General features: G+C 41.6%; 1 protein-coding gene across 1 annotated transcript in view; it reads left to right on the plus strand.

Moving 5' to 3' along the window:
- Window positions 1-3,728: 3,728 nt before the first annotated feature.
- ABCC12 (ATP binding cassette subfamily C member 12) overlaps window positions 3,729-24,020 on the plus strand; it is a 60,981-nt gene continuing 40,689 nt past the window's right edge. Inside the window, 10 exon segments of the mRNA XM_082366832.1 lie at window positions 3,729-6,385; window positions 9,384-9,539; window positions 11,881-11,941; window positions 11,945-12,028; window positions 12,317-12,550; window positions 13,853-14,026; window positions 14,436-14,468; window positions 14,472-14,583; window positions 17,989-18,137; window positions 20,540-20,647. Of these exon segments, the coding sequence (XP_082222958.1) occupies window positions 6,267-6,385; window positions 9,384-9,539; window positions 11,881-11,941; window positions 11,945-12,028; window positions 12,317-12,550; window positions 13,853-14,026; window positions 14,436-14,468; window positions 14,472-14,583; window positions 17,989-18,137; window positions 20,540-20,647 (1,230 nt within the window). The 5' untranslated portion in view covers window positions 3,729-6,266.

A 24,020-nucleotide genomic window follows, 5' to 3' on the forward strand; every position in this document is an offset into this window, starting at 1 on the left:
AGGGGCATTGGTTCCAGGACCTGGCACAGATACCCAAATCTGCAGATGCTCAAGTCCCATAGTCAGCCCTCTGTATCTGTGGTTCTGCATCAGTGGATTCAACCAACCCTGGATCATGTAATACTGTAGTTATTAAAAAGAACTGTATATAAGTGGACCCACACAGTTCAAACTGATGTTGTTCAAGGGTTAACCATATATACACTGCATCTTCTTTATCCATTCATCCATAGATAGATACTTAGGTTGTTTCCATATCTTCGTTATTGTAAAGAAAGCTGCCATGAATGTGAGGGTGCGGATATTTCTTTGAGATCCTGATTTCATTTCCTTTGGATATATACCCAGAAGTGGGATTGCTGGATCATACGGTAGTTCTAGTTTTAATTTATTGAGGAACCTCCATGTTGTTTTTATAGTGGCTGTACAAATTTACATTCCCACTAACCATGCTCAAAGTTCCCTTTTTTGTATATCTTTGCCAACACTTGTTATGTCTTGTCTGTTTGATGACAGTCATTCTCACAGGTGTGAGATCTTATGTCCTCGTGATTTTGATTTGAATTTCTCTGATGATTGGTTATGTTAGCACTTTTCCATGTACGTTATGCCCATTTATGTGTCTTCTTTGGAAAAATGTCTGTTCAGTTCCTCTGCCTATTTTAAAATTGAATTGTTTTTTGTTTTTGTTTTGTTACTGAGTTCCTTATATATTTTGGATATTAACCACTTAGACATATGATTTTAAATTTTTTTCTCCTCTTCCTTAGGTTACCTTTTCGTTTTGTTGATTGTTTATTTTGCTGTGCAGAAGCTTTTTAGTTTGATGTAGCCCTACTTAATTATTTTTGCTTTTTATTTTGCTTGTGCTTTTTGTGTCATATTAAAAAAAATAGTCGCTAAGATCAATATTAAGGAAATTTTTCCCTATGTTTTCTTCTAGGAGTTTTATGGTTTCAAGTCTTATGTTTTAAGTCTTTAATCCATTTTGAGTTAAAATTGTGGGTGGTGTAAGATAGGAGAACAATGTTATTCTGGATGTGATTATGCAGTTTTATCAACACTATTTATTGAAGAGATTATCCTTTCCCCCTTGAGTATTCTTGACTCTCTTGTCAAATATTAGTTGACAGTGTATGTGAAGGTTTATTTCTGGGCTCTCAATTATGTTCTATTGGTCTGAGCCTATTCTTATGCCAGCACCATACTGTTTTGATTAATAAAGCTTTGCAGCATACTTTGAAATCAGAAAGTGTCACACCTCCAATTCTGTTCTTCTTTCTCAGGATTGCTTTGGCTATTTAGGGTCTTTTGTGTTTTCATACGAATTTTAGGATTGTTTTTTCTATTTCTGTGAAAATTTCCATTGGAATTTTGATAGGGATTGCATTGAATCTATAGATGGCTTTGGGTAGTATGGATATTTAAACAACATTAATTTTTCTCATCCGTGAACACAGGATATCTTTCCATTTGCATCTTCTTCAATTTCTTTCCTCAAAGTCTTGTAATTTTCAGTGTACAGATCTTTTACCTCCTTGATTACATTTATTCTTAAGTATTTTTATTGTTTTTGATGCTATTGTGAATGGGATTATTTTCTTTATTTCTTTTTCAGATATTTTGTTTTAGTGTATAGAAACACAACTGGTTTCTATATGCTGATTTTTTAATCCTACAATGTTACTAAATTTGTTGATTAGTGCTCATGGTTCTTTTGGTGGAGTCTTGAGAATTTTCTATATATAAGGTCATATCATCTACAGAGACAATTTTACTTACCAATCTGGATGCCTTTTATTTTCCTTTCTTGCCTAATTGGTATGGCTAGGACTTCCAATACTATGTTGAATAGAAGTGGTGAGAGTGGGCATCTTTGTCTTTCTGATCTTAGACAAAAAGCTTTCAAACTTTCTCCACTGAGTGTGATGTTAGGGGTGGGCTTGTCATATATGGCCTTTATTATGTTCAGGTACTTTTCTCCTATAGCTAATTTGTTGAAAGTTTTTATCATGAAAGGATGCTGTATTTTGTTAAATGTTTTTTCTACATCTATTGAGATGATCATATGACTTTATCTTTTATCCTATAAATGTGGTGTATTAATTTATTGATTTGTGTATGTTGAACCATCCTTGCATCCCGGGGATAAATCCCACTTGATAATGACATATAATCTTTTTAATGTGTTGTTGAATTCAGCTTGCTTATATTTTGTTGATATTATTTGCATCTATATTTATTAGGGAAATTTGCCTGTAGTTTTTTTTTTTCTTTTCTTGTAGCATCCTTATCTGGCATTTGGGAGTGTTTCCTCCTCTTTAGTGTTTTGGAAGAGTTTGAGAAAAACTGTCATTAACTCTTCTTTAAATATTTGGTAGAATTCACTAGTGAAGCCAACTGGTTCTGGGTTTTCTTTGTTGGGAGATTTGTGATTACTGGTTCAATCACCTTACTCATAATTGGTTTGTTCAGATTTTCTATTTCTGCATGATTCAGTCTTAATAAGTTCTTTGTTTCTATGAATTTATCCATGTTCTCTGTTATACAATTTGTTGGTATATAATTGTTCATAGTCTCTTATGATCCTTTGTATTTCTGAGGTATCAGTCCTAAGGCCTACTCTTTCTTTCCTCATTTCTTCTTGACTAGTTAAAGGTTTTTCAATTTTATCTTAAAAAAAAAAAAACTCAGCCTTTGGTTTTACTGGTCCTTTCTATTGTTTTTCAATATTGTATTTCATTTATTTCTGCTCTGATACTTATTATTTCCTTCATTCTGCTAAATGTATTAGGCTTAGTTTGTTCTTTTTTTAGTTCCTGGAGGTGTAAAGTTAGATTGTTTATTTGAGATCTTTCTTTTTTCTTAATGTAGACATTTATCACTATAAACTTTTACCTTGGAACTGTTTCTGCTGCACCCCATAGGTTTTTGTATGTTTTGTTTCCAATTTCATTTGTTTCAAGATATTTTTTATTTCCCTTTTGATTTCTTCTTTGACCCATTGGTTGTTCAGAAGTGTATTGTTTAATTTCCACATATTTGTGATTTTTTTCAACTTTCCTTCTGCTATTGATTTCTAGTTTCATACAATTGTGGTCAGAAAAGATACTTGATATGATGTTAATCTTCTCAAATTTGCTAAGTCTTGTTTTGTGACCTATCATGATCTATCCTGGAGAATGTTCCATGTGTACTTAAGAAGAATGTGTATTCTACTGCTGTTAGTTGAAATGTTCTATATATGTTTGTTAGGTCCATTTGATCTAAAAGATAGTTCAAGTCCAATGTTTCCTTATTGATGTTTTGTCTGGATGATTTATTTAATGTTGAAAGTGGGATATTGAAGTCCCCTACTAATATTATATTATTATTCATTTCTCTCTTCACATCTGTTAGTATTAACTTAATATATTTAGGTGTTCCAATATTAAGGATATATATATCCCCAGTATAATTATTATATCTTCTTAATAAAATGACACCTTTATCATTATGTAATAACCTTTATCTCTTCATATAGTTTTTGGCAAAAAATCTATTTTTCTGATATTAATATAACTACCCTGCTCGTTTGGTTTCTACTCTCATGGAATATCATTTTACATCCCTTCACTTTGAGCCTACATGTGTCCTTAAAGCTGAAATGAGTCTCTTGTAGGCAGCATATAGTTGGGTCTTGTTTTTTCAAATCCATCCAACCACTCTATGCTTTTTTTTTTTATGCTTTTTGATTGGAGAAATTAATCCATTTACATTTAGAGTAGCTATTGATACATAAGGACTTTCTAGTGCCATCTTTTTGTCCTCTGGATGTTTTTGTAGTTCCCTTGTTCCTTTCTTCCTCTCTTGCTGCCTTCTTTTGTGAACTGATGATTTTTTATATTGTTATGATGTGATTCCTTTCTCTTTATCTTTTGTGAATCTACTGTAGGCTTTTGTTTTGTGGTTACCATGAGCTTACATAAAACATCTTATAGATATAATAGTCTTCTTTATGCTGATAACAACTTAACTTTTTGCATACAAAAACCATACCATTTTATTTCCCCCTTGTGTTTTTGATGTCATAATTGACCTCTTTTATATTGTGTATTCATTAACAAATTATTTCAGCTATAGCTTTTTTTTAATACTCTTGTCCTTTAGCTTTTACACTAGAATTGAATGGTTAACACATTACCATATTATATTAGTAGCATATTCTGAATTTGGTTATATACTTTTTACCAGTATGCTGTATATTTTCATATGTTTTCAGAATACTAATTGGTATCCTTTAATTTTAGCCTGAAGAACTCCTTTTAACATTTCTTGTAAGGTAGTTCTAGTGGTGATGAAGTCCTTCAGCTTTTGTCTGGTAAATATTTATCTCTTCTTTATTTGTGAATAGTAACTTTGCCAGATAGAGTATTCTTGGTTGGCATTTTTTTCTTTCAGTGCTTTGAGTATACCATCCCACCCTCTCCTGACCTATAAGGTTTCTGCTGAGAAATCTGCTAATACCTTTATGGGGATTTCCTTGTAAGTAACAAGCTTCTTTTCTCTTGCTGCTTTTTAGATTCTCTCTTTATTTGATTTTTGACAGTTTTATTAAAATATGTCTTGGAGAGGATCTCTTTAAATTCAGTTTGTTTGGTGACCTATTAGCTTCATGAAATGGGATATCAAAATCTCTAGGATTTGAAAAGTTCTCAGTCATTATTTCTTTAAATTAGTTTTCTAGCCCCTTTTCCCTCTCTTCTCCTTCTGGAACTCCAATAATTTGCAAATTGTTTCCTTTGGTGGTATTCCATAGATTATGTATGCTTTCTTCACTCTTTTTCCTTTGTTCTCCTCTGGATAATTTCAAAGTTCTTGTCTTCTAACTTACAGGTTCTTCCTCCTGTTGATACTCTCTATTACAGTTTTCACTTTATTTGTTCTTTCTTCAGATCCAACATGATTTTTTGGTTCTTTTTAATGATTCCTATCTCTTTGTTAGACTTCTCATATGCATTTGAAGTAGTAGTCACCTCCTCCAGTCTTTACTAACTGCCTTTGGGAGAGAAATACCTTCTGTCAGCCCTGCTGGGGACACTGAGGTTTTCTCAGACGTTCTGTGGATTCCCCTACAAAATTGCTCTTGTTGGACGGGGGCAGGGAAGCGCAACTGAAGTAAGTCTTAGCCATGAATCTGATGTCACTACTACATATACTCTTGAGTAAGTCCCTTTGCCTCTCTGGGCCTTTGTTTCTTCTTCTGTTCAATGAGGAGTTTATAAAAGATTGCATTTGAGGATACTTCTAATTCTGACATGCCATAGGTTTATCAGCCATTAAAACCTCGATGGGAATTGGTTTATTTTATGTTTATAGACATGAAAAATTCCAGAGAGAATTCATAAGATGGGGACCCCTGTATTTATAATAGTGAGGCTTCTGGTTGCAAGTGACAGAAACCAACTTGGTATATTTAGGTTAAAAAAGAGAATTTATTGATAGGATATGGGGAGCAGAATGTCATAGAACTCTAGGGCAAGAATAGAACTGTGTATCAGGGAAGAACTGGAACTAGAAATAGAAAACCTTCGGGAATCATTCTCTTTTCTTTTCATTTAGGTGATTGGTGAATGGGGTGGTTGGTTTGTGGACTGGACGGGCACTCCCAAAAGCGTCCTCTCTACCTGGATTGTTAGTTTCCCTTTGGGGCAGTGGTCACAGAAGTGGGGGGAATGTGGGCTTGTTCAGATATGCCTGGTCCTGAGAGGTGGTCTCTTTGAAGTTCTCTGATCCTTGGGTGTGGGGGCATGGGAATGTGGATGCACAAGCTTGGGTATCTGAAAGAATCAGAGAGAAAAAAGGGTTTGTATGTGTGACAAACTTCATTCTCGTTCACAATAAGGCAGAAAATCCACCTTCTTGGGGTTCTTTTGCCAGGCTGGGACTCAGTCTTGGTCATGGGCTGGCTCCTGGTAGAAAACCTGTAACAGGCTTTTCTGCTCCCAGTCAACCCAAAATGGGAAAGAAGAGGAACAGAATATCTTTGCTAATAAGGAAGGCTCTTAATGGAGTTGAGGGAGTTGTGGGGTCTCTGGCCACACTCTCCCATGAATGTGGAGGGTTGATTGGTGAAACCAGGTCTGAGTCGTCAGAGAAAGGGAGCTGGTCTGGGTGGAGTAGGGGCTGCCTGATCTCATTCCAGAGTGTCTTCTCATCTCCTCATCTCTCTGCTGCAGAGTGAAGGTCCCAAAGCCAGGAGCCCAGGGCTCTAGACTGCCATCAAGATGGTGGATGATGGCCCCTGCCTTATCTCTGATCTGGACTGGCGAGGCCAGCGGAGATCATTTTCAGAGAGATATGACCCCAGCTTGAAGATCATGATCCCAGTGAGACTCTATGCAAGGTAAGCCAGGAGGAAGATTGGAGGGAGGTCCTGGGCAGAACTTCTAGGAATCATTTCCAGCCCATCAGGAGAGTTAACCCTGACCCTGTTCCCCATGCTGCTGCTCTATATGCTTGTCCTTTTGTCTTTCCATCCATCCATCCATCCATTTTTTAAATTTATTGACCATTCACTTCATGAATCCCCCTGTCCTTTGGTGAAAGGGAGACAATAGCAAATGTTTAAGAGAGCTTTCCATGTGCCAGGACCTGTTCAGGTGCTTTACAAACATCTTCTCATTCACTCTTCACAACCACCCTGGAGGTGTTGTGATTATCTTTATCTGATGGGTGAGTAAGTGAGGCACAGCCAGGTTAAATAACTTGCACAAATTTAATCAGGTAGATTTTGCTTTATAACAAACTGCCTCTACATTTAGTAGCCTGAAACAACTGCCATTTATTTAGCTTACAATTTTATGGGTGGGTCAGCAACTTGGGCTAAGCCTAGTTGGGTGATTCATCTGGTCTTGACCAGGCTTTCTTATGCATCTGCTGGTCAGCAAGATGGTTGTGCTTCTGGGAGTTGACTGGTTGGGGGAAGGTGGGCCACATGGGCTATGAACCTCGAGCAAGCTAACCTGCCCTCGATCACATAGTAATGCAGTACGTGGCCAAGAGGATGAGTCGAAGCATATAGGCCTTCTTGAGACTCAGGCTCAGAACCGGTACACCGTTTCCTTCACTGCATTCTATTGGCCAAAGCAAGTCACAAGTCAGCACAGATTCAAGGTGTGGAGAAATGTCTTGAAGGAAGGAGCTCCAAGGGTCTGGGATACAGGTGAGGAGAGAGAATTGGGTCAGTTTTGAACCGCAGAATAAGAACTCAGGCAGCCTGATTTCCAAGCTCACATGCTTAACTATAACGTCATATTATAATATTATATATGTATTCTTAACATTACATTAACTATAACATTATAGAAAGCTGCCTTTTCTACATGAGAAGTGCCCTATAGCCTGCTCTCTGAGCAGCAGAAGGCCAAGGGCATCTTTATAATGAGGTGATACAGCACTGCTCTCTCCTAGAATCTATGGACCAAAGATACACCCGTGAGCCCTCTAAGGTGAGAGGTGAAGGTTGAAAGGTGAGGGCATGGTTTACCATCCTTAGCCCCATGCAGAAGAGCTCTAACTACCCACCATTTTGGCTCAGTTCACAATTTCTTTGTGGAGAGGAAATGTGAGATAGTGCTTAAGAGAATGATGGGACCCTGGAGTCAGCAAGCATTGGGTTTGAATCTCTACTTCACCACTGACCAGCTATAAGATTTTGGGCAAGTACCCTAACCTCTTTGTGCCTTGATGTTCTTGTCTATGAAATGGGATCATAATAGTTCTCAACTACTTATCTCACTGAGCTGTTGTTAGGATTATATGAGGTAATGCATGACTTCATCATTAAAGTTACCCTTTAGGAAACATTTACTATGCACCAGGCACATAGTACCTTATTAATATTATCTTAGCTCGGGTTCTCCCAAAAGCAGAGCCTGAATCAAAAACTTGGATGCCGGTAGCTTATTTGGGAGGTGATTTCAAGAAGCAGGAGGGAAGATTTAGGGAGTGTGAGGCAGGGAAGGAGAACATGGGGTGTGTCATCAGCGTCACTGCTGTAGACATGGGGGCTGGATTCTACTAGGTCCCCCCGAGAAGTGTACAATTTTCCACCCATAGGATGGGCGGTGGGGGCATTTGTCCATGGGCTCCTGTACTCCATTAGTTAGGTTTTCTTCTTGGGGACATTCGCCCCTTGCAATTCTGGGTTGCACTTATGCTCTGAGAAGGCCCCAAACCCGGTAGTGAAAAGAGGCACAGGATACCTGTGAGATGGGATGCTGTCAGCATGAGCCTGAGCTGCACGGCGCTGTCTTCCACACATGAGATCGAAGGTGGATGTGAAAAAGATTCTTAACCACTGCGCCACCAGAGACTGCAACTCAGGGCATCTTGACAGCATCTGCTACAAATGCCAAGCTCTTTCAGGGCCTGGAATATAACAAACACTCAGCAATTAGTAGATAACACTCTGTGTCTCCGACTCTTATTCCATCTTAGATGGTTAGCTCCTCAAGGGCAGAAACATATCTCTTCCTCCTTCTTCATTGTTTCTTCCTTTTCTTCTTCCTCCTCTACTTCCCTTTCTCCTTTCTCCCTCCTTTTACCTCCCCTGTCTTCCCTATTTATCTGCGAGCTAATATTATGTAGCAGCTTACGTGTATTAATCCTCACAATAAACCATGAGTTTGCCTCTAGCTCTTGCCTCCTTGGACAGCCTCACCTCTGCTTTGGCACACTCTGCTCTGACCCTCCCCATCCTCCTGAGAGCAAAAGCCAGGCGTCCAGCTCCTCCGATGATCAGCTACTGGGTCTCCATTTCCTCATGTCAAATGGAGCAGGTACCCTCTTTCCCATGGGGTGGTCACTGGTAAATATTCAACAACTGGCTCACTAAAAAATTCCCTGGTTTGCAGCATTTATCACTTTTTTGGTGTAAATTCTCCTACCATGGCTGATTTCAACGTGATGTCACTGAGTGCAAAGTTGGGAAGAGATGCAAGGTAATAGAGCCCTATCCTGTACGGTATTTCCACCACAGACACCATAGACTTACATAATCTAAAGAACAAATACGAGTAAAATCTAGTAAAATAATCTTGGAAGCTATGAGTTTTGAGTATTGATTGCCTTTGTCTTTAAGATAATTTACTTACATTTATGTAATTTAATTTTTAATATAGGCTGTGTTTAAGAACTGACTTGCAGAATTCCTAAAAATCGAACAATCAGCTCTTGCAAGCTGGTAGGAGCTGGCCCAGCACACCGCCGCTCGTGGGGCTGATGACGTGAGTCACACGTCTGAGCGTGGCTGTGGTTATCACTGTAGTTAAGAATTGCAGCCAGGGACTCAAGGCAATGACCCCAACATCCTGGAACACCGAGTGTTTCGCTTGTTTTAGGCTGGCACCCAACCCTGTGGATGACGCAGGGCTGCTCTCCTTTGCCGCATTCTCTTGGCTCACGCCAGTGATGGTGAGAAGCTACAAGCACACGCTGACTGTGGACACCCTGCCCCCACTGTCACCGTATGACTCACTTGACACCAATGCCAAAAGGTACCAGGATTTGTCTGGGTCACATCTAGAGAGGATCCCACTTTGGAAAGGGAAATGTGAGTCCTTGTGTGTGCTCCCATTTACCTTTGCGGAAATCAACGCCCACTGGTTTGGTGGCTGTTCTCATGGCTTACCTCTGAGATGAGGGCTGGGCTGACTGACCTTCCTGGCCTCGTCTCTGGGGAGGTGAGTATTGGGGAGGTTTGGTAGGGAGAATGAACTTCTTGAGAGCCTGAGGCTTCAGGACTATTCTGGCAGGGCTATCAGCTATTTTGTAGGAGCACCGCATCAGGACAAGAGTGGCTGGAATCTCACTTTGCTCTGTGCTGGCTGGACACCACCTGGGCTGCTTCCAGGCATGGTGTTGTATTTCACTTTAAAAATTGTCATTGGACTTTAAAAAAAATGGTTATTTTATATGGGAGTATAGTTGATTAACAATGTTTTGTTAGTTTCAGGTGTTACAGCAAAGTGATTCAGTTATACATATACATGTATCTATTCTTTTTCAAATTCTTTTCCCATTTAGGTTATTACAGAATATTGTGAGCTTTTATATTACAAAATATGTTTAGGTTGAACCAAATGAAAACTTCCAATATTTGACAATTTTGACTTGCAAAAACATGTATTTCTTTGATTCAACCTAATTCAGATTCATTATAGAAATGTTAAAGTAACAGAAATTTAAGCAGTGGAAGTATCCCCACCGTACTCCAGCCCCACTCCCCAGAGGTCAGCACTGTTAAATGCTGGTGTGCATCTGTCCTGGATTTTTTTCTACTCTGATTAAACACACCCTGTGCTACCATCTTCTGCAGATCAATACCTCTTCTTCTTCCTCTTTACTCACAGGTCATCTTTTTTTCTTTGAACAAAAAATGAAGCATACTATCTCATGGTTAACCATTTTGCTATTTTCAGTTAAGAGTTTATAAAGATTTTTCCACAGCCCCAAACCTCAACTTCATTCTTTCTAACGGCTGCATTGAACTTCAAGGTTCATATCTTAAACAATGGGGAAGATCTCATAGCCCTCTCTCTGCATTTGTTTCTTCTGGAATTCTCCTTCTCTTTGGCCTCATATGCTTGAAGGGCTGGGAGTTATAATCATGCTCTTGCAATTGCTCCTACAATTGTGCGTCCCCTCATCTGTGTCCTGCAGAAATCTCTGTCAGTGGTAGTTTCCAAAATCTATAGTCTGGAGAAAGTTGCCAGGGAGCACGGAGAGAAAGGGGCTGGACCATTGCCTGTGGAGTACCAGGTTTTCCTTCTACCTCTCTGTTGGTTTTTAATGTTGCCTTCCATCTACCCAACATCAGCTTAGATCCTCTTCCCTTCCATGCTAATGTTCTCCCCCAAAGGCTGACCCACCAAACACATGCTTGACAACCTTAATAACACACTATCTTCAGTCCATGCCTCTCTTCCAGACTCTGAGTTCATACACCCAGCATCCGACTGGACTTGGATGATTCACAAGCATCCTATATCTAAAGCTGCATTCTTGCTCTTCCGCCCCACCTGACGATGTTCCCTCTTCCCCCTTTCCCCATCTCTGTGAACTCTATTCCCACAGTTGGTCAAGCCAGAAAACTGGGGCCCCTGATCCCCCTTCTCCTTTTCTCCCACATCTAATTCATCAGAAAGTCCTGTTGTCTCCCCTGACCACCTTTCCCTAAATCCAGTGTCAAGCCACTGCCACCTCCCACCTGGACGCGATGGTCTCCCACTGTGGTCTCCCTGCTTCTTTGCTTCTTTGCTTCTTTGCTCCCCACCCCCATAACCCACTACTCTCACAGCAGCCAGATGTTCTTTTAGATATGTAAAATGATCTTGTCACGTTGGCTTAAAAGCCTGCAGTGGCTTCCTTTGCAATCTAATCTCCTTCGTGAGGACTGTGAGGTCCCATGAGATCTGGCCCTGCCTTGCCTCCCCGTGTCCCCACACGCCTGTCACACTGGCCTCCTTTCAGATCTTTGAAATGGACAAACTCCTCCCTGCCCTGGAGAAGATTTTTTCTTGGTTTCTCTGTTGCCTCAGTGTTTTTATCACAACTGGTATTGTGCCAGAGACAGGCAGGAGGAGGAAATCAAGGCCCGGAAAGAGCCCCAGTGCCAGATACCATCTTGTGCTGTGTCAGGGCTCTGCCCGCTGCCTCGCTCATGTCCCATCCACCCTCCAAAAGAAGAAGGGAGAACAAATGCTGTTCTTCTGAAGCCACCACTGCCAGGGATGGGGGTTGTGCTAAGAATTCTTGCAAAGTTTTTTCCACCAGAGTAGCTTTGAACAGCAAGTGGGAATGTAAATCCTTTTCCTTCTTCCTGTTCTTTCATCACAGGTTTCAAATCCTTTGGGATGAAGAGGTAGAAAGGATGGGTCCCGAGAAAGCCTCTCTGGGCTGAGTGGTCTGGAAATTCCAGAGGACGCATGTTTTGATGGATATCGTGGCCAATATCCTGTGCATTATCATGGCAGCCAAAGGGCCGGTGAGTGCACTGGCCCTTCTTCTGCCTTGTCTCCCAGGTCCCCAGACTGGCAAAGAATGTCATTAGTTACTTTCTCCACCATCTGGTGGGTTTAGTACGTTGTTGTTATCTTTGCGCTCCTTGGGGGAGAATTTTCATAAAGCTAATCTTTGTCAAGCACAGCAGCAGACACTGAAATTAATTAAAAAGTTTGCCTCATAAAGTCAGCTTGCTGACATTATCTGAGGCCTCCTGTACCTACCTTGACCCCCAGCAGCACTCTTCTCTCTCCACCGCGCTGTTTTACAGATGGTTCTCATTCACCAAATCCTCCAGCAGACCGACAGCATCTCCAGGAAGGTCTGGGTTGGCATCAGCCTGTGCTCAGCCCTTTTCACCACCGAGTTTACCAAAGTTGTCTTTTGGACCCTTGCCTGGGCCATAAATTACCGCACAGTGATCCGGTTGAAGGTGGTCATCTCCACCCTGGTTTTCGAAAACCTGGTGTCGTTCAAGACGCTGACACACATCTCTGTTGGTGAGGTAAGTTGGTCCAGAAGGAGTTTAACTTTAGGAAACTAAATTCCGAGTTTTCTGAATACCTGTGAGATGTGCTTCCTGGATGGAATATCTGCCCCCCTTTTGGTTGTCAATATCCTGCCCATCGTGTCCCATCTCCTTGCTAAGTGAAGTGGTGGAGACTCAAAACACCAGAAGAATTCAGAGAAAGGAGAGCTCCATTCAAGCTGGAGAATTTGGAAAGGCTTCCCTGTTCCAGCTGGAACAGGGCTTAGGGGTGACCTCATCCAATCCCTTCGATCGTCAGTGAGGACACTGAAGCAGTACAGAGAACACTACAGCATTTAATAAAGTTGATTGACTAATGGATCTGATGATTCCAACTCTGTAGTATTTGGGATGCCAAGTCCCAACAAAGACCATGCCTGTTGGACTTCAGAGTTAACATTCTCTTAAGCCCTTAATCCTTAGCAATAAAATCTTCACCCTTTACACGAGAACATTTCCCTGGCCAAAGGAAACCTGGGTGGTGTGAGGTAAGGGAAAAGACTTGTTTCTTTCTTACACTTGCTCTTTCAGTTTGTTCAAAATATCCTGTATCAGTTACGATTAGATTCAGTTGCATATAACCGAAAACCCCCCAAAACAGTGGATTAAACAGGATGGATTTATTTCACTCTGTGTAAAAGGAGTCTGGAAGAGGATGATCTGGGGCTGGAGTGGGGACTTCCAGGCTTTTCTATTTTTCTTCATCACTACCTTAGCACATGGCTCCCGTAATGGTTCAGGATGGAAGCTGCAGGTCCAGCCATCCCAACCATGTTTCAGAGAGCCGGTAGGAGGAAGGAGAATTCCAAGTTGAGTTCGCTCCCTGTAAGAATTCATCCCCAAAGTCCCATTCAGCACTTTGGCTTATACCTCATTGCCCTTAACATAATCACATGGTCACCATGCTTCCACAAAGGAGGCTGGGAAATGTGGTCCTTTTGCTGGGCCCATGCATGCCCTGATTAAGCAGGGTTGTGCTAATAAGGAAGAAGGAGATAGAGCTATCAGGTAGGCAGCTGGCAACCTCGCCGGCATGTTCCCAGGTGGTATTTAAGCCTTTCTTCATTGGGATTCTCAGTTCTAAAAGACAGGCCTCTCCAAAGTCATACTAAAATGAGACCCACAAAACTCACCCTGTTGGTCCTCTGACAATTCTCTCCCCTTATAAGTCAGTTTTTCTCTTCCTTCCTCAGACCCCTCAGCCATTCCGAAAGCCTTCAGTTGAAGAAATGTTTAGGTGACCCTTCCAAAGGCTGAACCCATGTGCTTTCTTTCCAGGTGCTCAATATACTATCAAGTGATAGTTATTCTTTGTTTGAAGCTGTTTTGTTTTGTCCCTTGCCAGCCACCATCCTTATCCTAATGGCTGTCTGTGCGGTGTACGCCTTTTTCATTCTGGGGTCCACAGCTCTCATCGGGATATCCGTGTATGTGCTATTCATCCCCATCCAGGTAATGACAGGTCTTTGCCGTTGCACTTCACACACACTCTCACTGAAGTGGACTTTGTGTCCAGGGCCTGGCCCTGAAGCCTGGGCCCTTACTTTGGCCTCACAGACAGTACAGTTTTTTTACAACTTGAATTTGAATACCCTGGGGAAGGGGAGCATGCTTCTTCAGTTTGTCAAAGTCCCCAGCACTTTCCTTGCATCCTGGCGATTCATGCATTTGCATCATCTGCCCCGACCCCAGTCGTGTCCCCCAGAGCACATCAGCCACAACTCAAGGGAGGGATTCAGCTGAGAATCTCAGGCCAACTTCCCTTAGATCTTTTCCTGACACTTACACTCCAATCCCTGGATTTTTAGGCCAACTGCAACTCAGCAATTCTCTGAACACACTGTTTGTACCTCGATTTCAGATGTTTATGGCTAAGCTCAATTCAGCTTTTCGATGATCAGCAATTTCAGTGACAGATAAACGAGTTCAGACAACGAATGAGTTTCTGACCTGCATCAAGCTGATTAAAATGTACACCTGGGAGAAATCTTTTACGAATGCCATCCGAGGTAGGATGAGCAGTTGCTGAAAGAACCACTTACCCTGTAGAATGTGCTCTTCTAAGGGGTTCTTAAGGGTCCTGGGGCCAGGCATTCTGGAAGTTGGCTGAAGCAACCCCTGAGCTGATCTGTAGGCTTTTCAAAAAATTACATAGATTTTAGAATACACCCAGGCATCTCTTCTGCTGAACCCAAGGGCTCAGCAGGTGAGTGACATATGGTTTAGCCGTACTGAGGTCAGTGAATTCTTGTACTGGCCAGTTACCTTTCACAAAAATAGTCCACTAAAACAGTATGAGCAGGAGAAGAGCTGGCTCAGGCTATTTCCTTGACTTGGAAGACGTCCACAAGGACACACGCACACACTAACACTTACACACATGATCCCTCCTCGCCGGCAGTAACCTCATCAGGATCAGATGTCTCACTGACTTGACATGCTTTGGGCAGATAAGAGAATGCATATATAGCTGTTTTGTTTTAAAGACGATATGAAGACTATTTCAACCAAATAAAAATGCAAATCTAATTGTAGGAACATTTACATAATTGCTGACATAGACTCAGGTGGTTGACCGGTTAATGATTTGAACCACAGTTACAACTAACTCTCTAGATCCACAATTACACTTTTAGACCAGCATGTAATTGGGCCCGAAGCTGTGTATCCACATTTTAGGAAGTGGCTTTAGAAAATCTGCTTTTGAGACTGCCAAAGGAAGTGCCCCAGGTTGGGGTGCTGGCAGCCCTATGGTACCCTCTTTGAAGATGCAGAAATACTTCCTCACAAGCTGAACTCACTTTAAAACAATTTATTTGATGTGATTAAATTTGATTCCATTTGACATAATTCAATTTAAAACTCAATTTAATTCAAGTCAGTTTAGCTCAATAAATATGTACCAAGTTCCTACTATGTGCAAGGCCATGGGAGTCACACAATATAATTAGGAAAAGGGTCCCTAGTTTTAAAATTGAGGGACGATGAGTTAACTAAGCTCAAAAATAGCTATTAGTTTGTTGGCTCTACTCCTAGAATATATCTGGAATCTTTCTGCTTCTCTTCATTCTACTGTCACCCTAGTCCAAGCAATATCCTCTTCCTTCCAGACTATGGCAAGAACTTCTAGATGGAACCCCTGCTTTCCCCCTTCCCCCTAAAACCCATGATGCACTCAGCAGCCAGAGTGACCTTTTAAAAATGTCAGTCAGATCTTTTCTCTCCCCTGCTGAAAAAGCTTTAGTGGCCTCTTAGCACACTTAGGTTTTTTCAAATTTAGGTCTTTTGGATGAAGTCCAGATTCCTTCTGATGGGCTATTAGATCCGGCACAGTCTGGCCCCTGCTGACCTCCTGACCTTATCACATCTTGTCCCAGGCCTTGATACCTCTGCTTGAGCCACACAAACCTTCTGTTTTTAGCATAACATCCACACCCATTCATGCCTCAGGATCTCTGCTGTTGCTGTTCCCTCTGCCTGGAATGTCTTCTGGTAGATGCTCATGCTGACTTTGTCTTGACTTTGGGTCTCCTGAAGTCAATGTCACTGACTCAAGAGGCCTTCTTGACCACAGTCCCAAGCAGGCCCACTCCCCATTCACCTCTTAATCACTTCATCCTGTTCATTTCTCTCATATCACCCAACACAGTTTGTGATTATCTTATTTACTTGTTTGTTTGTTTCTTTATTGTCTATCGCTCCTACTGGAAGAGCCGAGACCCTGTTTGTCCCTATATTCCCCAGCACCCAGCACAGCCCCTGGCATACAGTAGACATCAGATTAAAATGTGCTGAATGAGTGAACATGTGAATTAATTATAGGATAGAATGGGTAAAATGCCACAAAAGAAACTGAGAGGAGCTCCACGGGTGTGAGAGATGAGGAAAAGCCTCCTGGCAGAGGTGGCATTTTAGACAGGCCCTGAAGGATAGCAGAGATGTGGACACAGATGGAGCTGGGGAAGCCCCCTGGGCAGGAGCAAAGGCCTAGAGGCTTGGCGTGGGGAGAAGGAGGTGCTGGTGTTCGTGAGGGGAAAGGCGTGTGGACAGCATGCTTTGGATGCCAACCTCTTAAGAGGCAAGTCACGTAAACTGCTAAGCCTTTCCTCTACTGTCAGAAGGGCATAATGATGGCTTCTGCCGTGTCACCCTGTGGTGAGAGCAGCCTAGGGAGAGCATGCCTGTGCGCGGTTCAGCCCAACACCTGGTCCGTAGGCAGCACTCAGCCAGACGGGCTGTGACACCATGTTGCTAATGTGAAAGGGTTTCTGCAGAGGATGCTGGAATTGCCATCAAGGACTCTTTAAACAACAGGGGAGGGAAGCTTGAATTTTATGTGAGTGGTGCAGAGTCATGGCCTCATCTGGACTTATGGAAGGGAGTCATGCTCTTGGGTTTTTGTACCTGTTCCTGAGACAAAGGGCAGGGGTTTCAATCTGGCAGTCTTCAGGCTGGCACATGTGTTTTGTTTGGCCCCTACAGTACTTTAACTTTTTCAATTAGTTCCCAACATTTAAGAGTAGGGAGATGTCTCATAAAATTCCAGATCTCAGACTTCAAAACAGTCTGGTGAGCCTGGGACATCCTCGCTCTGGTCTTGCTCTCTGCCCACTCCCTTCATTTACCTTACTTGCCTGACCCCTGTAGGCATCTGAGTGTATGACTCCTGACACACAGAGAATCAGATCAGAAGGGACCTTGGAAACCATCCAGCAATGGCAGCTGACATGCACTGAACCCCCAGTACATGCTGGCGTTGTGCTCCGGGCTGTCTGTGCTTCCTCCCATTTAAACTTCACAACAAGAGTCCTTAACACTCATTTGCAGGAGAACAGGGCAGGAGTAATATGTTTCTTTTTTTTTAAATTGAAGTATAGTTGGTTTACAATGTTGTATTAGTTTCAGGTGTACAGTAAAGTGATTCAGTTATCTATATTATATATGTATATATATAATATATATATGTTCTTTTTCAGGTTCTTTTCCATTATAGGTTACAAGGTATTGAGTATAGTTCCCTGTGCTCTACAGTAAATCCTTGTTGTTTATCTATTTTATATATAGTAGTGTATATCTGTTAATCCTAGACTCCTAATTTATCCCTCCCCCTGCCCCTTCCCCTTTGGTATCCATACTTTGCTCTCTATGTCTGTGAGTCTCTTTCTGTTTCCTAGATAAGTTCATTTGTATTACTTTTTTAGATTCCACATATAAGTGCTATCATATGATATTTGTCTTTCTGTGTCTGACTTACTTCACTTAGTATGATAATCTCTAGGTCCACCCTTGTTGCTGCAAATGGCAATATTTCATTCATTTTTATGGCTGAGGAGTATTCCATTGAGTAATATGTTTCTTAATGCTGGTGCTTGACAAGCAAAATAAGACCACCGTGGACCATTTCTATTTCACAGATATAAGGAAGAGGGAAAGGCGATTACTGGAAAAAGATGGATTTGTCCAAAGTGGAAACTCAGCACTGGCCCCCATTGCATCCACCGTAGCCATTGTACTGACATTCACCTGCCACATCCTCCTGAGACGAAAGCTCACTGCCCCAGTGGTAAGCACCTCTTCAGAGCTGGCCTCGTCTGTACCCAACTCTGCAAGTGCCAGGTGGGTAGCTCCTCTGGCACTGGCATCAGAACACCCAATCACGGTGAGCCAGAAAACAGCAGAATTCCACCCTGACTTCTAAAACAAGTACTTGAGCTGACTGGGAGCCAAGGAGAGCTTAGTAGCAATTCTTATTCAGTCTACAGCAGGGCAGGGGTAGTAGTTAATGCTGGAACACAATTTTACATTTGGACATTGAAACCAAAGGAGCCCTTGACTATTTTATTCTTATTTATCCATATATACGACAAGAAGAGAGTTGGGGAAAGTTCTCCGGGTGGGAGGGGTGTCAGTATTGGGAGAGGCAGTGTGGTGTCCGGATCAGGGTCCCCCTTGTTTAAAACCTGACTCCACACTTGCTAGCTATGACTTACAGCAGTTCATGGATCCTCTCTTGTCTCGGTTTTATTATCTGTAAGTGGGGTGATGACAGTCCCTATCGTTGTGAGGATGGAAGTTGTCTTACACAAAGCACTCGGTCAGCACCTCGAATGCGGTAAATGGCACTCGGTCAGCACCTCGAATGCGGTAAATGCTGCATAAGTTGTTGCTGCTTTCATTAGCCTTATGCTCACCCAGGCCAGGCATATTCAGGTTGAAAGCCTCAGAAGGAGAATTGGAGTGAGCGTGAGGGGCTCAGGACCTGAGCTAGAGAGGAAATGGCCCCTGACTGAAATAAAGAAACAAACATTTCAGATATTAAACCAGTGTCTGAGGGGCAAGTGGTTGGAAGAAAGAACACAAAGGCAAGAAAAAGAGAGAGAGAGAATGAAATAAAAAAAGGAGAGGTATGCTCACCAGGGAAGAATTGCACCAAAAATCAGGGATCTGGAGGGGAGGGTGGGGGGATGTTTGAGAAGGCAGGATGTTCTTCTGGGGCATTCATTGTGGTGCTGTCGATCCAATTACTGCCCCGTGTTTCTTTGGGAGATACTTTAATTTTCTTAGTTTCATCACACACATTTTTCTCTCACACACTCTGGGGACTTGAACATAGCCACGAACCAAAAGCCAAAATGAACAGCAATGGTTGATGTACAGAATGAATGCTACCAGATTATTGTGTCTGCTGTCTACCATCCCAAACCAAAAAAAAATTTTTTTCCCAGAACACACCAAGTAAATTAATTTGAAACCAAATTGAGTGCACATAGTTAATATTTTTTAAAACGATGATTTAGAAGAAATCTAGACCAAGAACAAATTCCCTGAATGCGAGGCTCGTATTTCTTTGGACTAAGAATCCCTTTCAGTCTCCTCCTGTGCCAGAGCCACATGAGTAGGAGGTCAGCCCTGAGGAGCTGCCACATCAGGCAGACCGGAGGCTCTGCCAGCCAGGGCCTGCGTTTCCTGAGCCAAGATAGTGCTCTAGGGCCTGGGGGAGATGAATTCTCTCTGGGGATATATTTAGGACCAGATATGATGAAGGGAGCATCCTTCATCATCCACTTAATGAACTAACTAGGATTAGTTGAAGCCTGGGGGCCCTGTCCATGGGGCCCATTCAACAGCAGGAAGGATCACTCCAGATTTGTCGATGGAAGTTGTGTTTTTAATTTCTTAGCTGGGTGGTTAGGGAGAGGCTGCTAATTACAAGTCGGACAGATGAGAAGGTGAAAGCTGAGAGATGAGATCATGCCCCCTGTGGGGCACCCACAGAACAAGGAAACTTGTCTTCATTGAGGCTATATGATATTATCCACCCACCAGGCAGGGCTCAGTGGGGAAGGCCCTAGTGAAGGGGGGTCATTTTTCATTGTTTTGGAAATGACAGTGGAACCAAGGCTCTCACATTGGTCCCTTATGTGTGTGTGGAGGCAGGGCATCAGACCCTGAGGGCAGGAGAACCAGCAACCAGCCTGGGCCAGGCACATCAATCTAGGGAGCTTCCACCTTCAACATTGGTCTCTGTGTGGGATGTAAAAGGTTGCTCTGTCTCTGAAGGGTCAGATGCCTCTGAAGCAACTGAGAGAAGGGGATAATTTAGGGAAAATCTGCATAGGTTTTTGAGCGAATCGTCTAGGCCAAATAAGGATATGGTATGGATGGAGATTTCCAAAGGCACTCAATTAGAGGCCCTTTTCAGACCTCATCCTCTGGATTGACAAAGATAAGGGGATAAGTTTCCCACCATTTTGGTGAAAATCCAAAGGCAAAATAGTTTAAGATGTAATATCTTTAATTTGCCAACCCATGATTTCTGAGCCATGAAATGAGAAAATTTTTCCTCTGAGAATCCCGACTGTGCTACTGTTTCTCGTCTCAGGAAGTTTAATCCCCATGGACTTAATGGTTCAAAGCCAAGGCAACATCCCATCCTGAATTCTATACCTCTCTTTTGTTCTTCAGGCATTTACTGTGATTGCCATGTTTAATGTAATGAAGTTTTCAATTGCAATCTTACCTTTCTCGGTCAAAGCAGCAGCTGAAGCCAACGTCTCTCTAAGGAGAACGAAGGTATAACTAACACTGGGTGAGCAGGGAAGAAAGATCTCATTTTGGGGCAGGAAAATTCCCAGATAAGGGGAGGCTGTGTCAACCTATTGGAGGGCTGGGTCACTGGTTTGGTGGGTGTTGGGAGAAGACCCTCCATTCAGTGTTGGATACACAAATATGCATCAAGCAGGATACAGACAGAGTATTATAGGTGGCCTGCCCTTTTAGTAAAAATGAGATGGAGTCTCCACCCAGGGAGATGATGTTCCTGACCCTCTACTCTTTCTCCAAGCCATAAATCTTAACTTGTTCCAGGAGTGGAGTTCAGATTGCACTGAGCCATCCCCCCTTTGCCTACCTAGTTTGTCCTAGGATGTGTGTGGTGACAGAAGTGATGAAGACAGCGTGGGGGGGGGCACCATATTTATACACTCATTTAGTCATTTTATTTATTAATTTATTCATTCATCAAAGATTTACTGTGTGAGTCCCAAACAGGATCAACACAAAGAGAACCACACAAAGACACATTGTAATTAAAATGGCAAAACTTAAAGATAAAGAGAGACTATTAAAAGCAGCAAGGGGAAAGCAACAAGTTACATACAAGGAAACTCCCATAAGGCTATCAGCTGACTTCAGCAGAAACTCTGCAGGTCAGAAGGGAGTGGCACGATATATTTAAAGTGATGAAAGGGGAAAAACCACAATCAAGAATACTCTGCACAGCAAGACTCTCATTCAGATTTGATGGAGAGTTCAAAACTTTACAGACAAGCAAAAGCTAAGAGTTCAGAACCACCAAACCAGCTTTACAAGAAATGTTAAAGGGACTTCTCTAAGCTAGAAAGAAAAGACAACAACTAGAAACAGGAAAATCACAAAAGGAAAAAGCTCATCAGTAAGGGCAAATATACAGTAAAGGTAGTTAATCAACTATGTATAAAATTGGTAGGAAGGTTAAAAGACAAAAGTAGTAAAATCATCTAAATCCACAATATATAGTTAAGGGGTAAAAAAACAAATTGATGTAAAATATGGAAAAACAGTACTTGTGAGGGGAAGAGAGTAAAAACGCAGGGTTGTTAAAATGCATTTGAAATTAGGAGATCAGCAACTTAAAATAATCGTGTATATACATGTATAGATTGCTATATATAAACCTCATGGTAACCACAAACCATACATTTATAATAGATAAACACACAAAGGAATCCAAACATAACACTAAAGATAGTCATCAAATCACAAAGGAAGAGAGCAAAAGAAGAAAAGAACCAAAAAGAACTACAAAAACAACCCCAAGACAATTAACAAAATGACAATAACTACCCATTATTACTTTAAATGTAAATGGACTAAAATGCTCCAACCAAAAGACATAGAGTGGCTGAATGGATATGAAAACAAAACCCATATACATGCTGCCTGCAAGAGACTCACTTCAGATCTAAAGACACACACAGATTGAAAGTGAGGGGATGGAAAAGGCATTCCATGCAGATGGAAATCGAAAGAAAGCTGGAGTAGCAATACTTATACCAGAAAAAATAGACTCTAAAACAAAGACTGTTACAAGAAACAAAGACATTACATAATGATCAAAGGATCAATCCAAGAAGAAAATATAACAATTATAAATACATATGCACTCAACATAGGACCCACTTAAATACATAAAGCAAATATTAACAGATATAAAGGGAGAAATTGACAGTAGCACAGCAAAGGAAAGCATTGACAAAACGAAAAGACAACCTACTGAATGGGAGAAAATATTTGCAAATGATATGACTGATAAGAGGTTAATATCCAACATATATAAACAGTTCATACAACTCAACATCAAAAACCCAAACAACCCAATTAGAAATGAGCAGAAGAACTGAATAGAAATTTTTCCAAAGAGAAAATGCAGATGGCCAACAGGCACATGAAAAGATGCTCAACATCGCCAATCATCAGGGAAATACAAATCAAAACCACAATGAGATATCATCTCACACCTGTCAGAATGTCTATCATCAAAAAGAACACAAATTACAAATGTCGGGGAGGATGTGGAAAAAAGAGAACCCTCATATACAGTTGGTAAAAGGTAAATTTGTGCAGTCACTATGGAAAACAACAGTGTGGAGTTTCCTCAAAAAACTAAAAATAGAACTACCATATGATGCAGCAATTCCACTCTGGGGTATATAGCTGCAGAAAACAGAACACTAATTTGAAAAGATACATGCACCACAATGTTCATAGCAGCATTATTTGCAAAAGCCAAGATATGGAAGGAGCCTAAGTGTCCATTGAGAGATGAATGGGTAAGGAAGATAGTGGTACATATACACAATAGAATATTACTCAGCCATAAAAAGAATGAAATTTTGCCATTTGTAGCAACGTGGATGGACTTGGAGGGCATTATGCTAAGTGAAATAAGTCAGACAAAGAAAGACAAATACTGAATGATATCATGTATATGTGAAGTCTAAAAAAGTAAAGCAAAAAACCCTGAATATAACAAAAAGGAAACAAACTCACAGATATAGAGAACAAACTAGTGGTTACCAGTGGGGAGAGGGAAGGGGAAGGGGCACGATAGGAAAAGGGGATTAAGTGGTACAAACTGTTATGTATAAGATAAATAAGCTACAAGGATATACTGTACAGCACAGGAATATAGCCAATATTTTATAATAACTTTAAATGGAGTATAATGTATAAAAACTTTGAATCACTATGTTGTGCACGTGAGACTAATATTGTAAATCAACTATATCTTGATTAAAAATAAGATTTACAGTATGCTTCCTATATGCAAGGCATTGTGGAAAATGCAAATACAAGGAAGAGAGTCTTTACTCTTAAGAGCCTCCAGTCTAGTACAGGACCAGGTATCCCAGTAATTGCTATATATAGTAAGGGTGAAAGTGATGTGTAGGAAGGGCAGATAAAGTGGTTTTGAAGTTGAGGCAAGGAAAGGAAAAGAAGCAGGGCATTTCAGTCAAGAGAACAATGCGTTCAGACCTCTGTGAATTGATTGGAAGATCTTATTCACTCATGTCTGAAATGTGGATGTCATTTTAAGCATCCTAGGTGCCTGTATCCCTCTTCTCCCTTACCATCCACATTTAACCAATCAAGAATCCTGTTGGGACTTCCCTGGTGGTGCAGTGGTTAAGAATCCTCCTGCCAATGCAGGGGACACAGGTTCGAGCCCTGGTCCGGGAAGATCCCACATGCCGCAGAGCAACTAAGCCCGTGCACCACAACTGCTGAGCCTGCACTCTAGAGCCCGTGAGCCACAACTTCTGAGCCCGTGTGCCACAACTGCTGAAGCCCATGTGCCTAGAGCCTGTGGTCCGCAACAAGAGAAGCCACTACAGTGAGAAGCCTG

This window comes from Balaenoptera borealis, assembly GCF_965194805.1.
Source record: "Balaenoptera borealis genome assembly, chromosome: 19".
In the NCBI taxonomy this organism is placed as follows: domain Eukaryota; kingdom Metazoa; phylum Chordata; class Mammalia; order Artiodactyla; family Balaenopteridae; genus Balaenoptera; species Balaenoptera borealis.